The sequence below is a fragment of the Nuphar pumila genome, chromosome 17, assembly GCF_984573655.1.
Source record: "Nuphar pumila chromosome 17, dmNupPumi1.hap1.1, whole genome shotgun sequence".
In the NCBI taxonomy this organism is placed as follows: Eukaryota; Viridiplantae; Streptophyta; class Magnoliopsida; order Nymphaeales; family Nymphaeaceae; genus Nuphar; species Nuphar pumila.
Window position 1 is genome coordinate 4,041,528 of NC_143265.1, and position 18,952 is coordinate 4,060,479.

The following is an 18,952-nucleotide window of genomic DNA, read 5'->3' on the forward strand; positions in this document are numbered from 1 at the left end:
GTGTGAATGGCGCATTATCGCGACCACCGTCGATGTGGGCAAACAAATTGTATGTCTTCCTTGGTGCAATGCCGGCGCTATCGGCTATATCAGTCATTGCAGCATGCACTACAGCTACTTTACGATGTGACCTTAGCATAGTAGTCATAAATGATGCAGATAAATCACGATTATGATCACTGATTAAAGTACGAACTACAAATTTCCCATTTGGATGTCTTCTCAAAATCATTCTCGCTTGACATCCACATCTTGATTCTGGCATGCTCCTTGTTGGATTTCCCATTGATTTCTTCCAACCTTGCTTGGAACAAACATACGTCTTTCTAACCAAGACACCCAGTGCATTTTTTGACCAAGAAAACCTCTCACACTGAATCCAACTTTTAAGGCATAATCATTGTAAAATTTATATGCAGCTTCATCGTTATTAAACTGCATTCCTTCTACAGGAACAGAGTCAAGTGTAATTCTATGTACATTCCCAGTTCCTACACTTTTATTATGTGTACTGACATCAAAATCTACCTCATTATTGAATTGCATGTCCACTACTGGAACATTCAAGTCTAGTGTGCTTCCATTTACATTCCTGGTGCCTACTCTTTTATTATGTGTACTGTCATGGTAATTTACCTCATTATTAAATTGCATTTCTTCTACTGGAACATTCAAGTCAAGAGTGGATCTAATGCCTGCACCTTTCTTTTCATGTGGATCATTAGCGCAGATGTTCAATTCTTCAGTTGCGTCATTAGTATAGATGTTCAATTCTCCAGATCTTTCAATTGATTGAGCTACATCATCTTTATTACAACCTGATGATAAGCTCAACAAAGTTTTAAGCAATATATCAATTGGTGTTTGCAGCAAAATAGCAAACAAATCGATATTAACTAACAAAAATATATCTCACAAAAAACGAGAGTATGTTACTAATACAGGGGTTTGAGATACAATGCATATAATGAGTTAATGTAGAATACCTGATGGGGTAGAGGCCCTTCCTATCATTTGCAAACAAGCATTCTTGTCAACAGGTCCCAGCGTCTTACAAATATCGATAAGTTTCCAACCATCGTAAGAACAAGATCTACCTGCAATAAACAAACAATGCCTTAATGGCACACAAGACGACATGCCTTCTTCATTGATAGCATGATGAGATGGAAAGCTACTCACGCCACCTTAATGGCACTGGTTGGAATGTTTGTGCATCATTGCTTTCTTCCATAATGCCTAACAACAACGAAAAAGAAGAGAAGAAAGTGGAATGTTTTGTAAGCAATATATCAATTTGCGTTAGCAAGCGAATACGTTTACTGCGATTTAATCAGGATGCATATAACAACGGATACCGATAAGGTTAAGCAAGTCAAAGCAACGATTTAATGAATGACAATATCCAAGCAAGTGTGGTTTGATATTTGCTTATACTGAGTATCGAGTTGTCACTTACCATGCCAATAAAAGATACATGTCGTACATGTGTGTTGACAATAACACTCTCATTATATCCACGATGCTGTAAAGCGAGTTCAATAGAAATCGCTGACAGAGCAGCGGTATGAATGCGAAAATCGCCCCCGCAATCGTGTAACAATGTGTTTCTGCACGCACACATTTTCAAAGTCTGTGTACAAATATCTTAAAAATACATATTACAAAACATATAATATCTTACAAAGCGATATGAATATCGAATAATATATTGAAAATCGATACGGCAGTTCAGCAATACAAAACCATAATATCTAAAAGGTCGATAAATATATCGCACAATAAATTACAAATCGATACGGAAGAAATCGAGCAAAATATCAAACAAATCGATATTAACTAACAAAGATATATCTCACAAAAACGGGAGTATGTTACTAATACAGAGGTTTGAGATACAATGCATATAATGAGTGAATGTAGGATACCTGATGGGGTAGAGGCCCTTCCTAGCATTTGTAAACAAGCATTCTTGTCAACAGGTCCCAGCGTCTTACAAATATCGATAAGTTTCCAACCATCGTAAGAACAAGATCTATCTGCAATAACCAAACAATGCCTTAATGGCACACAAGACGACATGCCTTCTTCATCGATAGCATGATGAGATGGAAAGCTACTCACGTCGCCTTAATGGCACTGGTTGGAATGTTTGTGCATCATTGCTTTCTTCCATAATGCCTAACGACAGTAAAAATGAAGAGAAGACACGGGAATATTTTGTAACACAAGGCAGGCATGAGAAGGAGACAATGTGTTGTAAACATTGATAAAAAACAAGGCGGAAACCTCGACTGGAGACGAAGGCAAAGTTTGGGTTAATAATGGGAGCTACTGTTACATCAGATGGTGCAGGAGTTTCATGAATAGGGAACGTCTCCACTTTAAATAGTTAACATCAAACTTTCTGGATGGAGGACTTTTTTGTCTTTTTCTCGAACCGTATTTTCCCAACTTTTGAATGGAGGATATTTTTGTCATTTTCTCGAACCGTCATTTCAGGGCAAGAAAAGCAAGGGTGATTAAGTCTTTGCAACAGCACCAGAGTCCGATGCAAAGTTATGTCATCATACACGAGAATACAAGCCCCATGTGCCTAAATATGTGCCGCTCATTCGACCCCCCAAACACAGACGTCGGATTCAGTGAATCATCGGGGTGAACATACACCACCCTCCCTGCATTCGCACATCCTCGTGTTCACGCATCTTTGTGACATAGTGGTTAGATCATACTATCATAATCAACCGGTCTCGGGTTTGAATCCATTGTTGTAAACCCTTAGCTTAGCTTGCCTTCAAAAATAATAATAATAAATACTTGGAATGTCATCTTGAATGAAATAAACCTCATGAAAGGTCACAACTAAGAAGGCACAGAAAGTTGACCCATTGATTAGGGTGAATCAAGGGCCATCATTGTTTTTCAGTCACTGTTTCCTTAGTCCACCACAATAAAGAAGAAGAGGAAAGGAAAAGGTGCAACCAAGAAACAAAAATGGGGCAACATGTCCTTGATTTGAGGGCTTTCAAGAATGTATATATATATATATATAGATATATATATATAGAGAGAGAGAGAGAAATTGGTAGCTGCCCACATGTTAGGTTCTAAATGATACTTGCTAAATGGGTTTTCCTGCCCTTTTCGTGTTTTTCTGGTAGTTCTGGCCCCATAAATGTGGTGGGCATGGTCAATTTATGAAGAATCCACACCAGGATCATGTGTTTTAGATTAAAAAAATGATATTTGGAGCCTCAAAATTTTACAAAGATTTTAGACCGTTGATTTTTTAAACCTTATAAAAAAACGTAAAATCAAGAAAATAGATCACATTTGTACGGTCAGAATTTATAAAATAAAATAAAAAATACAGGAAAACTCATTTAACATGCTCATTTATCACCTAACATGTGACAGCTACCAATCTCTCATACAGAGAAATTCTTACGTGCTAAATGAATCATGCTAAATGAGTTTTTCAGTATTTTTTTTGTTTTATTTTTTTACTTTTAACCGTACAAATGTGATCTATGTACTTGATTTTCTAAGGATCAGCTCTTAAAGTGTTCAATTCCCACACATAGGGTGGGTTTTTTAATGTTTAAAAAATCAACAATCCAAAAACTTAGTAAAATTTCAAAGCTCCAAATATCATTTTTTTCATTGAAAACACGTGATTCTTTATAAATAGAGCATGCAACACATTTATTGGATCAAAACTGTGAAAAAAATACTGCGAGAGCAGGAAAAACCATTTAGCATGCACCTATATATATATATATATATATATATATAAGTCAATCCAAATGAGAGACTTTTTAGCTGAGAGTTTTTTTTAAGTATATTTTTTTATAGAAAACATTCATCCAACCCCCCCCCCCTTTGAGGCTACCAAGAAATTTTTTATTTTTTACACTCCCAACCACCCATCCCACCACCATCCATCATCTCACTATCACAACCACCACCATCCTTCTCACCGCCACCATCCTCCTCATTTCTCTAATTTTTTTACATTTTCTCACTTTATTTTTCTCATGCTAGACAAAGTTTTTGAAAACTTCTTATTTAAAAACGTCTTATAGGCAAAACTATCTTTTTCTACCACAGATTTTCTATCTTTCAAATGTGCCCTAAGAATCTCATCATAGGCAAACCAAAAAACCTAGATATTAGCAGATTGTCTTCCCAATACATGATCTCTCTCTCTCTCTCTCTCTCTCTCTCTCTCTCTCTCTCTCTGAGAATTTGGTAGCTGCCCACACGTTAGGTGCTAAATGATATTTGCTAAATGGGTTTTTGTGTCCTTTCCGTGTTTCTTTTGCTACGAAGAATCCACACTTGAATCATGTGTTTTTGATTAAAAAATGATATTTAGGGCCTCAAAAATTTACAAAGATTTTGGACCGTTGATTATTCGAACCATATAAAAACCCATCTATGTGTCAGAATCAAACTCTTGAAGAGCTGATTCCTATAAAATCAAGTACATAGATCACATATGGTCAAAATTTATAAATAGAAAAAAAACTGAAAAATCATTTAGCACCTAACGTGCTAAATTCTTTTAGAAAAATTGGTTGTGCTAAATGAGTTTTTCAGTATTTTTTTATTTTATTTTTAAATTCTGATGGTACAGATGTGATGTATGTACTTGATTTTATGGGGATCAGCTCTTGAAGTGTTCGATTTTGACACGGGGGGTGGTTTTTATAACATTCAAAACAAAATTTTAGTAAATTTTTGAAGCTCTAAATATCATTTTTTTTTTCATCAAAAACATATGATCCAGGTATGAATTTCTCATAATTTGATGATGCCCAACACATTTATGGGGTCAAAACTGCTAAAAATACATTGAAAGAGTAGAAAAAACCATTTAGCATGTACCCATCTCTCTCTCTCTCTCTCTCTCTCTCTCTCTATATATATATATATATATATATATATATATATATATATATATATATATATATATATATATGAAAAAGACTGAATCGGTCAATTCAATCTGATCCTCTTATACTCTATACCATACATATAGATTCATATCCAAGAATAAGGTTCGAGGATTGAAGGTGTGACCGAACCCAATCCATCTGCATGTCTACCTATCTTCAGATGTAAAAGAAGCCTATTTATGAAACACAAGTTGGATACGAGCGCATATCTTTATAGATCCAAATCTACATCCTGATATTGAGAAACAACTCTGAATATAAACTCAAGATCCAATGCAATAGAGTTAAATCCAGATTTAAAATTTAAATGATAATGTAGTAACTCGGTATTGGCAGGTTTGTTGGATTATGATATTATTGCTCTAGATTTTGGTGGATAGGTAGAAATCCCATTCATTTTGCTTTAATAGAAAAGAACTATGTACCTTCACATCTTAAACATACATGTCGCGGATGTCTTGAATTTTGAACCCGCTCCTGGTTTGATATCCGAATCTGATTAGTCTGATTTCGTAGACAAGTCCAGATCTGATTAAAAATTAGATTTGGATTCCGTATTTAATTTTACATTGAAATCCATATCCAAATTCAATTCAGTGTAAATATCGAGTTTTTAGACTAGTCAAATCAGGATTTGGTTTTACCTTTTTTCTCAGTCTCCAAATATGACTAAGTCAGTCGATCATTAACACCAAGTTTGGAAGCAAGAAAGATGTAGAAAAAATGATTCAAAAAAAAAAATTAGAGATTTTTTGACCCTACCAAATAAGAGACTTTTTAGTGAAGAGAGTTTTTTTTTTAATTTAGTTTTTTTATAGGAAACATTTCTCCTCACCTCAACCCCCGTTAAAGAATGTTTCCTACCAAAAAAAAATTTATTTTTTACACTCCCCACCACCATCCATCATCTCATCATCACCCTCTACCTCCTTTCTCTCATTTTTTACACTACAAGAAAATTGTTAATTAGCGACGAAAATTTGTGACGGATTTTTTCCGTCGCAAATTAGCGACAGATTAGCTAGAGAAAACTTTCTCCATGAATCTGTCGCTAATTAGCGACAGATTAACGACAACAATTTTTTGTCGCTAATTCTCAATACAAGAAAACCATTTTAGCGAGGGATTTAGCGAGGAAATTTTTCTGTTGCTAATTAGCGACGGATTAGTGACGGAAAAATTCTCTCGCTAAATCCCTCGCTAATTTTCGATTTAAACCGAGCGTAAAATTTTCCCTCTCTTCCCGTTCGAAATTTAAATCGATCGTGCACGATTTAAACCGCTCTCTCCCCGTCGAAGAGCGCGCTGGAGAGCATGACGGCGATGAGGCAGTTTCACGAAGGACGGCGACGGCTTCAGAGGACGCAGTTTCATGGAAGACGACGACGACGGAGGACGGCGACGACGGAGGACGACGATGACGAATGACGGCGACGATGGAGGACGGCGATGACTTCGGAGGACGCAGTTTCACGGAGGACGACGACGACGTTGGAGGACGGCGACGACTTCGAAGGACGCCGTTTCACGAAGGATGGCGACGAGGCTGAGCGATTGCTGAAGGACGGCGACGTCGGTTCACGGAGGACGGCGACGTCGGTTCACGGAGGACGGCGATGCCGGAGAGCACCGGTTCACGGAGGACGATACAAGTCAGGCGACGAGGCAGAGCGATCGTTTTGTGCAATGCCTGTCGGATGCGGTATAAGTCCGGCTTATTGCTGCCGGAATACCGCTCGAAAGGAATCAAATTTTTTTTATTTTTTTTTTAAAATTTAGCGATGGATAATGTCTGTCGCAAATTTGGGACGAAATTAACGGCAAATAAGTTTTTCGCTAATTAACGAGCAAAAATTCGCAATGGCCTCTATCCATCGCTAATCTGTCGCTAAACAGTTTAGCGACGGCTTAACAACGAATTAACGATGGATAGAGGCCATCGCTAATCCACAATTTTTTTGTAGTGTTAACATTTTCTCACTCTATTTTTTTTTACGTAAAAAAAACTTTCTTTTTCTACCACAGTTTTTCTATATTTCAAAATGTGCCCTGAGAATCTCATCCGGGTCAAACCGGAAAACTTAGAAAAAGAGAGATGGTATTTGTGTGGGACCCACGGCATGTTCAGTTTGAAACGTCATCAGGTCCACGCCAGGAGACCGTTATGACATCGCGGGAACTGACTTGGCGAGCCGCTGCCCTCCAGCCCTGTTTTACCGTACAAAAACGGAACCAAAAAAAAAACCTAATCGACAAAAAATGGACAACAGGCCCGGTCCACATCAAACCAAATCATTCCCTTTCCCTCCAGGGTCCACACAACCAACCCACAATTCCAATAAAAAAATAAAAAATAAATAAAATATAACAATAAAAAATAAAATAAAACCCCTCTAAAACCTTAACCCCAACCCTAGGGTGGGTGACGTTGGAAAGGGCAGGAAAAGCATTTATTTCTTCCCACTAAATTAGTCAACGAGAGGGGGACAGAATGACTGCAAAGCTCGTCCGGATCTCTAACATACCAACCCAACCTTTTTCTTGGTTTCCTCCCCAACTCTCCATGACCAACAAAAAGAAAAGTCCAGAGGAAGCAGCCCCCATACCATAGTTTAGTTACCCCCAACCGAGAAGGCTTAATTCTGCCCCCCTTTTAGGTTAGCTAACCATGTCACATGGACACGCTGTAGATACGGAGATACGGTCATTCGTGTGAAGTTTTCAATAGGACTAATATACAAGGAAACACGATACGTGGGACAAAATGGAGTGCCCTTGAGTAGGGGTGTGTCAACTGGTCTGGTTTGCCCTACCAGGCCCGAACCAAACTCTATATGGTGATAAATAAGAAGACCGAGGTTCATATTCGAAGGTTTGATTAATACATGAACCCTGGTATAGTTTGTGAAATTTTATACTAGACTTGAACCCGATCCAAGTTCTGATTAAGACCCACAAATTTTCAATGTAAAAATGATAAAAAATATGGTTTTACCAGTTATGGTCTGGGTTTGGTTCATGTAGTTTTTATCATGTCTGGGTATGGTTTTTCATATAATGGATTTATTTAGACTCGGGTCCAGACCATACCTGAAAATATGATTCAAGTCTAGTTCCACTTAGGTTCGAACAAAAACCAACCCGTTGAGAAATTGCATAGTGACAAATATAGTGAGATTTAGGCATAGTGACAAATATAGTGAGATTTATGAAAATCTGGTGAAAATATTGTGAGAAATTGCATGAAAGTTTAAAACCACAATTTCTCGAGAAATTTTCAAAATATCACAAGATTCATGAAAAAACATAAATACTATGATTTAAAACGCAATATTTATGTTTTAAATGGCTATTTAACATGAAAAACCCATGTTTTTATTTTTAAATAATTTTTGTTAATATTTTCTTATAAAATTTATTTTTGTATTTTTTAGTTTATTTTTTTTATTGTCGAGATTTTGCCAAAAAACACTAGATTTATGAAAAAAATTCAAATTCTTATGAGTTTTGAAAAATGAGATTTTGTCGTTTTAGCGTTTGGTCACTATGGACATAGGACGCCATCCAGAATACACATCATATTGACATGAGTCAGAGTTCCCATGACATAATGAATTCATGGCACGTATAATCATTGTTATCAATATCAGTTTAGAGAGTTAGGTCGATTTAGAATCGAATCGAGCTGAATCGATCATTTTTAATGTTTTAATATTAAAAAACCATTAACAATCAAAAAGATGTAAAACAAGGTTGGTAAATGCGATGAGGCAAAGCGAGACGTTGAGCTTGTTATGAAGCAATCTCGAGACGTTGAAGCATAAGCTTCATGATCAAAATAATAAAATATATAATATTAATAAATTAATGAAAAATTTAAATAAAAACTACTAATAAACAATAGTATAAAATAAATACTATTTTCCAAGAAATTAACTCGTATTATTCATTTTCTTATATGCATGCACATGTAAACCACAATTAAGTTAGACTCATAGTGCAAGATAAAACATGTTATATCTACAATCATGAAATAAATACAAGGAGGGCTTTGCTTGTATGGTAGGAGCTGTTAGTTCACGTCACCATGTGTTAATATGTTGAGAGTTCAAAACCTAATGGAATGTTGTGTAATTCCAACATGCACACACACACATATACTCATTTATCCAACAATTCGTGGTAAAGATCAAGTGCCACCAAATGAAAGCTGAAATAAGCTACTTCCATTAACACATTTGGTGGCCGATTGCTGGTGGTTGGGCTTATGTTCAGTTCTTAAAGAGTTTGTTTGAACTAGTAAAAATGGGTTTGGTGAGCCAAACATGAACAACAGGTGTTGAACTTAATTATGCTCTTACATGCTACTTGAATAATAAAGAATGTATCTTAAATATATTTTACATCCCAACAAGTTCAAATTCTATTGCTTAAAGTCTTGAAACAATGCAATTTCTTTGGCAACTGAGCCAACTCTGAGTTCTCTCAATATGTCTAGAGTTCACTACCTGATTTGCAAACTTGATACTCCTCCAAGTCCCCAACCGCCACTCAAAGAGTCAGAACCCCAAACACCAAAAGCCCCCCAAAGTGCCTTCCACTCGTACCCCAAGCAAACCTTAAAACCCTAATCCCCACCATCCAAACAGTCCCCACCCCATTTGCCCAATTCTGCAACTCCCCTGAACCAAAACCCCTCACACCACCACCAACTAAAACCATAAAAAATAATGGCTACCAAAACCCACCTCGTCCTCAATACCCTCAGCCCCACCACCATCATCACCACCACCTGCAGAAGGATCACCACCACCCCATTCTTCCTTCAAGAGCCGCAACTCCAAGAACCAACAACAACGCCTCTCCCACCAAACCCATCAACGGGCAGCCCTCTGTACCAGGAGAACTGGCGCAGCCCCCACCCGGACACCCTCTTGTCCCAATCGTTGGTCCTTCTGGGACTCATCGACCAGATGTCATTGCGGCGGATCTAGGCGTTCTCGCAGACGCTCGACCTCACCAGCCACCTCAACGTCTTCGCCAACTGGATGACCTCGCAGCGGTGGTTCGTTCTTGAAGTGCATGCCTTAGAAGCGAAGTGTGCCTCGATGCGAGGTGTGCGCTTCACCCATGTGAAGTGTGCGCTTCAAGTCTGCAGATGCCTCATACAGTGCCTCGGTTCCTTGAGCTTGCGCTTCGCCTCTGAGGCGTACTTTTCAGGTAGTGAGACGTTCGCCTCTCACAACACTGATGTAAAGTACTAAAACAATTTTAAAAATATTACAAGTCTCAAAAGACCCCAGTGGGCCCTTATCGAATCGATTCTATTCTGTGCCCGATTTGATACTTTGCTAAAGCATATTTTCCATATGTTTAAAAAACAAAAGTTAGTTTTTTTGTTGATTAAAGGTGAAAAATCCACATTGTTGAATTTTATTATTTTACAAAATATCAAACTTGCCGGTTTGCATCACTTCGAGTCGTATCCGTATCTGTGACTGGGATTTCAGGTTTGCATCACTTAGAGTAGTATCCGTATATGTGACTGAGGCTACGATTGTGTGTGTAATGATTAGGTTGGGGGAGTGTGATTTCTGTGGGGAACGAGAGAGAGAGAGAGAGAGTGTGTGGCAGGCCTAAGCAAGACATGCGGGGAGACAACCCCCTGAAAAAAAATACCACCGTCCGTACGCCCCTTCCCCACCACCACCACCGGCTGAGGGCGGGCCCCACGCAGCCTGGCCGAGCCCTGTATAGTTTATCACAACCCACGGGGCAGGGCCCGCCTAGCGAGGTGGATTCCGGGCGAACCTGTTTGGTTTGCTTTTGTGGATTCTTTCCCTTTTGCCTCCTGCTTTTCTTCCTCTTCCTTTTTCTTTTATTATTAGTATTTTTATTTTGAAGTCTTATTATGTCATTTATGTGTAAGAAATCGAGCATGCTTCGTTTCTCGATGACCACCATGTTCTTTAGAGTCCTGGATCAACCCTACCATGTGAGATATGAACCTCGTTTGATTAGCTGAGAGCGTGCTATGTAGTTATTGGCGATATTATGAAATTTTTTCTGATTTAGTGCCTTCAAAAATTGTGACTTTTCTTTTTTTTATATTTACACAAAAAAACTGCTCTCACGAGCTCTACCTGCCGTACTTACATACAATCACTGTCCTAGCAGCTAGCGCAAAACTCTGCAGGCTTAACCCTTACCCCCCTCAGCGTAAAGCTTCAAAAAAAATTATTTAGTTTAAAACATCATGGTTTTATTATTTTTAGTATTTTTAGGTGTTTCCTTATATATATTGTTTTCAATTTTTTTATTTCATGCAGATATTTTCTTGAAAAAAACAATTTATTTAATGGATCATGAGATTTTCCATTTACCAAGCTTTGTGAATTGTGATATTGATTAGTTTATCGTGAGAAATTGCCAGAAAGTTTAAAACCTTAATTTCTTGCGAGATTTTCAAATCATGACAAATATCATGATATTTATCATTTTAGCAGATATTTATCGCGAGATTTTAATTTTTAAATGTGTTTTATTTATATTTTTTTATAAAAATTATTTTTTTAGATTTTTAAATTTATTTTTTATTGCTGAGATTTAGCCAAAAAAACATGAGATTTATGAAAATTTTCAAAATCTTTCAAGTTTTTGACTCTCGAGATTTTGCCATTTTTAACTTTCAGTAGTATCGCCTTATTAAGGTTGGCAAAGGAGCTGAGTTGCTCATGAACTGCTAATCTTGGCACAATATTGCGCTAAATCCGTGTATTGGATTTCAACTTTGTGCAAGCTAAGCTTGAGTAAGCACCACACTTGGTTGAGCTTGGTGCATCTTTACTTTCATCGATTTAAGATCGCAAGATTTGCCTACATGTTCTTGGCTTGTCATAAATGTTCCTTCTGCATTCGTTGCGACGGTTAGGGGTACGTGAACGAGTTGGCTTTGATTCGAACTTAGGTGGAACCAGACTTGATCAGATTTTTGGGTATGGTATTGATATGAACTTAGGTACAATTGAGTTCACTATAAGAAAAACCATACCTAAACCTAATAAGAACTACATGAACCAAACCTGGACCATACTGGTTTAAACCATATTTTTTATCATTTTTACATTGAAAATTTGTGGGTCTTAATCAGGTTAGAGTCTGGTATAAAATTTTACAAACTATACTCAGGTCCATGTATTAATCAGACCATCAAATCTAGATGTAGTCTTAATCGGGTATTCTTATTTATGACCATACCCGAATCCTATAGGGTTTGATCCGTGTAAATCAAACCCAACTGTCAAATCCTAGAGGTGGTAGCTATCAATTCCATTATTTAGTCTAAATACAATGACACTTTCCATCCCAAATGCATTAACTCCCATCTCAGCTACCCGTTTCCAAACAGCCACTGGGTGAAGCTTGATAAACTTTTTTGCCAAATGCATTAACTCCTGTACCAGTTCCTAGATTCCGAACAGGAAGTTGATTCTTCCGTTTCAATTTCCAAATGACCATGCCTCTCTTGCTCGACCTATGTGATGTCATCAAAGGGAGCCACAACCTCAAGGGCAAACAGTGGGGCAGCCTTCGTACTTCACGCGACACAACATGACCAACACTGCTCAAAGCAGCCCTAGAATTGAAGGGTACCCCTCTGACGCAGAGAGGAATGTTATTGGTTACGGGGTGTGTTCCTCTAAAAGAAAAAGAAAAGGAAAGGAATGAAAGAAATCCCCACCAGAATTCAAATAGATCTCTCCTATCAGATCCATTCCTTTAATCATCAGACAAAGTCCTCGTGGGGCTCAACATCCCCAAAACCCTGTTCCACCTTCTCCATTCCAACATCCAAAACCAAGCCTACCATTTCTACGGGCACTGTGCAAAAGAGAGAAAGAGGGGTGGGGTAGGGGGGCACCATACCCTAGGGACCCTGACTTCCAGCGGCGCCCTGTTCCCAAGTGCCACTTAACCAATCGTAGTCCCTTTTCATGTAAACTGTAGCTCAGTTTCTCACAAAGCTGGCTTTCTAAGAGGGCGTTTGTTTCAGCCCCAAACAAGGGAAAGAGGCCAAAGCAAAGGCACCCTAAGGGTGTGTTTGATTGCCCATCCTGGGCGTCACACGGGATGCTGCGGATGCTGGTCATGCGCCTGCTATGAAACAGCAGACGAAGCGTGAATGCTTACAACACTGTTTTTTTTACCGCCCCCCCTGAAACGGTGGGAATGGTACACTTTAAAAAAAAAAAGTGACCAGGACAAACTTGACAGTGTGTCCTAGAGAAGAACACTACGGTCCTCTTCTTCCTGTGGCTTTTGTTCTGTCCTAACCTGGACAGAGAATCAAACACACTCTAATGGCCTTTCTGTATCAGTCTTTTCTTATAAGTTATAATATGACTTGATTTCGTAAGAAAATGATTGTTTTTTGTCCCAAGTGAAATAAAGTGACACTTTGTCCTCATGTTTTCTTAGCGTCTCATGCAATTTTCATTGAAAAATGCCAACCTGACAAACATTTTTTTTTTCCTTTACCATCGTAATCCAAAGAAACATTAAATCATCATGGTGAAAAAGTATTATGCCGATACAAGTGGGCTTCAGCTTATTGTCCCCACTTACCATTGTGTGAATCCTTGTATATATATATATATATATATATGTACCTCCTTCCTATGAAAGTATGGAAAGGCTAAGATGGCATGATTTTGTGCCCCTTTCCCATGAAAGGCCTTTTTCTTTCATGAAAATGAAACAAACGGGCACTTATTAACTCACTCCGCATGAAAAAGCATTCATTCCTCCTGTACAGTGAAGTCATACTCGCTACAAACCCGATAGTACAGTATTTAACCGAGTCAACATTAATGCATCTCTAACCCCAATTGCTTTTGATTGTGATGTGTCTCACATAATTCTGATTCTCACATAAAAGAGAAAAATGAGATTGCTTGTGATTCCAATTCTCACATAAACGAGAAAATGAGACCCCTTGTGATTCGGATTCTCACATAAACGAGAAAACGTCTCCCACTTGAAAAGGCTTTGCACATGAGAGTCGGTTTCTCACCATTCTTGATAAAGACATGAGATCTTGAAACGTTAAAACGCTCCCATAAATCATCCCCCTAAGAATGCACACACATGCCCCTAAATCATTCCTTTAAATACTCATGCACACTAGGGGTGGCAATTTCTGACACGACCCGCCAACCCGCCTCTTAGGCGGGTTCGGGTTGGGCTTAAGCCAACCCGTTAGATAAACGGGTCGACCCGCGCAACCCGTTTATTAAACAGGTCGGGTTCGGGTTGGGGGTATGCCAACCCGGCTGACCCGTTTAATAAACGGGTTAGGCGGGTGGGTCAACCCGCCAACCCGACCCGTCAACCCGTCTGCCCGACCCGCCAACCCGACCCGTCAACCCGACAACCCGTCTGCCCGACCCGCCAACCCAACCCGTCAACCCGACCCACCAACCCGCCAACCCAACCCGTCAACCCGACCCACCAACCCGTCAACCCATCAACCCGACCCGCCTACCTGCCAACCCGATCCGTCAACCCGCCAACCTGAACCGCGAACCTGAAAACCCGTTTACCCGACCCAACCCATTTATTAAATGGGATGGCCGGTCGTGTCGGGTTACCCGTTTATTAAACGGGTCGGGTTTGTGTTTGCCACAGCTGACCCGTTTAATAAACGGGTCGGGTTCGGGTTGAGGTATGCTGACCCGCCAACCCGACCCGCCAACCCGACCCGATTGCCACCCCTGATGCACACAGCACACAGAACCTAAATCATTACTTCAATACGCCACACACATACACATGTGTTACTCCAAATCAAATTTGATTTGTAGTTATATGAATTAGATCAAAAGTAAAATGAGAATGAGAATGAAGGTCAAAATTAAAATCCGTTTGGGGATGGTGGCAAGGATGGGCTTAAGCTTTCCCTCACCCGCCCCGCCTTCGATCCTCATTAGTAAAATACCTTTAGAGATGACAGTGGATCCGAGAGAAATGAGGTTTCACCCCACCTTGCCCCGTTTAGACAGAAGATGGAGGACATGAAACGGGAATGGAGGTTAAAATCCAAACCCGTGAAAGGGTGAAGTGCAGAATTTTCAAAGGCGTCAAGGCTGAAGACCTTCAACCCCACCTCCGCCTCGGTCCACTGCCATCCCTACTCATTCACATGAAAAATGTATGAAACAATTGCCCCTTAGATAGAAATCTAGCATTAAAGGATTTTTGGTTTGGTTACGAATTTTTTTACCTAAAATGCCCTCCGGGTAGGCAGGCGGGGCTAAATATCAGTGTTTTCCAGAGATCCATAATCCAATACTTTCGAATATACAGTGCACCTGACTGGTTAGGGTCTGAGTCCCCTTATTTAATCTCCAAGTGGGCTTTCAAGTTCCAAACTACATCCACTCTGCCCCAATGATCCACAATGTACCAACACGTTAAAGCGGATCCACGGTCTTTTTTTTATCCAACCCATAGGGAACGTAAAGGGTTACTTTGTCATTAATGAATTCACGCTCAAATTCGTCTTCTTTATATGATGCAAAGTCTCCCTCTCTCTCTCTCTTAACCTTTTGAAAAAAAGTGAGATAAACTTGGACATTGCTTTGCGCACCATAACGCAATTTTGATACTGTAGCGTATCTTATTTATCTGGATAAATGGCGGCATCCAGTCACTTCACTAAATGGGTAGCACATGTCATTTATCTGGATAATGTGGGTGCATCCAGTCACGTCACTAAGTGGGCAGCACGTCAAAGTGGGTGCATCGAGTCACTTCACAAAAAGGGTGGCTTGAGGAATCTCTCTTTCTCTCTCCGGTGAACCGTCTTATCCCAAAAAAAGTGAGATATACTGGGACACACTCTCTCTCTCTCTCTCTCTCTCTAAGGGAAGGAGGAAGAAAGAAGTAGGGGGGGGGGGGAGGGGCGGGCAGGTGTGGGTCAGCGGGTCAGGGGGGGCTCAGGCCCTCGACCTAAGCTCTCCTTTTTGGGGTCGACCCGACAACAAGGACGGACGCAGCCGTCCATTTACAAACAAACCCTCCACAGTCCTGATAAAGCCTGCCATCTTTGTCCACCACCCTCCCCACCATTCTCCCAAATATGTCCCCCTCATCTTTTCCAAATCACCGAAATACCATCCTTCCTTCTAACTATTTTGGTTACGCCACAATCATGATATGTCAATTATCAAACCATTTAAACGAATAGTTTTCCTTTTGGAGCGGGTTACTTGACTCAGATCCAACATTGTATAGATGATCATATAGGCTTTTGTATCCCCATCGGTCAACTCCAAACCAGATCCAAGAAGTTGGTTAGGAACTCAAAATAACAGAACCAAACCCAAAACATCGAGTCCTCTGGCGAGCGCAGATCTGTCATTTTGGTGGTTCAAAAAAATCCAGCCGTCCATGTCAGCATGCAGATGCGGTGACGACCATAACAAACAGAAGACACAAAACGAAGTATACGAAAGCAACCCCGATTAGAAAAATAAATAAATAAACTAAAAGAAAGCAAAAAAAAAAAAGGAAAATGGGGGGAAATCGACGGCAACTACCCTGTCTCCTTCACTATAAATACATTCGCCACCCTCCATCATCTCTCAACACTCCGTCTTTTCCACCCCCATCACTTCCCTTCTTCCTCTCTATCTAACAATTCCTTCCTTTCTTCCTCAACTCTCTGTCATTTTGGTGGTGGTAGTGAGGGATGCATTATTCGGCGGAGGCTTGGGGAACGTACGTGCAGCAGGCGAGGGGGGACGCGATGGAGAGGGTGGAGCGGCTGGCATCGAGGAGCGCTGTGGTGATATTCAGCTTGAGCTCCTGCTGCATGTGTCACGCGGTGAAGAGCCTCTTCTGCGGGTTAGGGGTCAGCCCGACGGTGTACGAGCTGGACGAGGACCCGCGCGGCAAGGACATCGAGAGGGCTCTCTCCAGGCTGCTAGGCAACCCGCAGCCGGTGCCGGCGGTGTTCATCGGAGGGAAGTTGGTGGGGGCCATGGACAGGGTCATGGCCTCCCACATCAACGGCAGCCTGGTGCCTCTCTTGAAGGATGCTGGCGCTCTCTGGCTCTGATTCACAGAGAGTTAAAGATATATATAGGTATCACAAAGAGATGAGTCTCTTTCTTTTTAACATAGTAAAGAGGATTTTATAGGGAGATAGAGAAAGAGAGAGGGAGTCGTTGGGAGGGATGGGATGGGTTGTATTCATCCCTAACTCCATTTTGATCACTACGGTTCTCTCTATCTTCTCTGTTTTTTTTATCGTTTCTTTTCTACTTTAGTTACCGGTTTTTTTTTCTTTTTTCTTTTTGGTTTTGGGAGGTTCATTTTCGTGTTACTTACTAGTGGGTAAAGACTGGATCAATGAAATGTAATTGGTGGGGGAGGTCCTATACTTTTGTATAGAGAAAAACACTCGAATTTTTATGAGTTGGGTCCTTTCCTTATATCATGCTTCTGTACTCAGGCTTTTTCATCTTTTTGTGTGTTTTCTTTTTTGCATTGCTTGGGGTGAGCCATGGTCTTGTTTGGATAAGGTTCACTCTCCGGTTTCTTTACGGTGCATGAATTTTAAGAGATGGGTATTCGTTACATTGCGATTTGTATGGGATTTGCATGGTCACAAGCGTTCTCTCTCTCTCTCTCTCTCTCTCTCTCTACTTAAATAACCAAACGAGAAATTAAGTTGAGGGATTCGAACTCGAGACCAATAGGTTACGATAGTGCGACTCTCGCCGGTGAAGTTGCAACATGAAAGGCTACGATACGATATCGACGTAATTTATGCATCAACTTAGCGTTCACTCCAAAGTTTACATTCTGGCTTCTACTATTGACCAAGTATCTCATTGAAAAACTCTATGTTATCAGCACTCCGGCTGTCCCAAAAGGGTTTGGCATAATGGGATGGGGTGCCTAAGCCGCTAAGCAGGTAGTCTAAGTTCAAATTTCATGAGCGTCACTCCTTGTGCAAGCAGAAACAGGAGTAAGGATAAGCCCCCAGAGTTAGAGTTTTACGCTGTCAGGACAGTGATCGTAAGTACAACAGGCAGAGCAAGCGCTAGGTCTTTAAATCTTTAGGGTGGTTTCTCAGTATAAATGTAAAAAAAAAAATCAGCACTCCAGTTACTTTTCCGGCAACCGGTTTCTCTCTCTAAGTTTGTTATCTTTTCTGGCCGGTTGACGGAGTTTCCTGTCAGAAAAAACTGTTAGTGGGGAAGGCAAACCGTTTTCCATCTCTCTCTTATGGTTCAAAGCATGCTGTGTGGGGGCTATGGCACGTGCTAGGTTCGTTTTTCGTTTGTGGGGCTATATGGTGGGGACCATTCCCTGGCGCGCATGCAATTGCAAACAGCCTCTCTTTTCCCTCTGCCTATTCGTCAAGTGCCACGTCAGTTTATATGCCGTTGAGATAGTAGTCCACGTCAGACAGCCTTCTCTTTATCCTCTCCACGTCAGCAGGGTAGGGAGAAGTTTGACCGTACGGAACACCTAAGCGACGTCAGCCACTCAACGCGCGTGCCATCACCACGTGATCAACCCCCCCGCCCCACCAAAGGTCACAAAAACATCTCTCCATCTTTTTTCAAAAATTACATGCATGTCCTTTCAACAGCCGTTTTAAGTCTTGGGTTACCAGCGAGCCCTTGAGGGCTCGAGGAACCCCTCAAGGGGTTCCGAGTAACGGGAGGGAAAGCAGATCAGGTCATGCTGATCATGAGCTGTTTGCGCATTTTAACATCGTGGCCGTCTGTTTGCATTTTGGATGAATGCCACATAGCATTCTGTTGACTTGTTAACTTTTCAAATACAAAACGGACGGCCACGATGTTGGCATGAGCAAATTAAAATGCTCTCCAAGAACACGCACTGTAGCTAAAATGTGTGTTCTGGGGTCCCAACTGAGTACCACGTGGTGTTCAGTTGGACGTACGGGT

At 40.5% G+C, this 18,952-nt stretch overlaps 1 protein-coding gene across 1 annotated transcript; it reads left to right on the forward strand.

Annotated features, from left to right (window-relative positions):
* Positions 1-16,737: 16,737 nt before the first annotated feature.
* LOC149811392 (glutaredoxin-C3-like) lies at positions 16,738-17,085 on the forward strand. Its single transcript, XM_089993638.1, has one exon. The coding sequence runs from the start codon at positions 16,774-16,776 to the stop codon at positions 17,083-17,085; it is 312 nt and encodes a 103-aa protein (XP_089849764.1). The 5' UTR covers positions 16,738-16,773.
* The last annotated feature ends 1,867 nt before the right edge of the window (positions 17,086-18,952 follow it).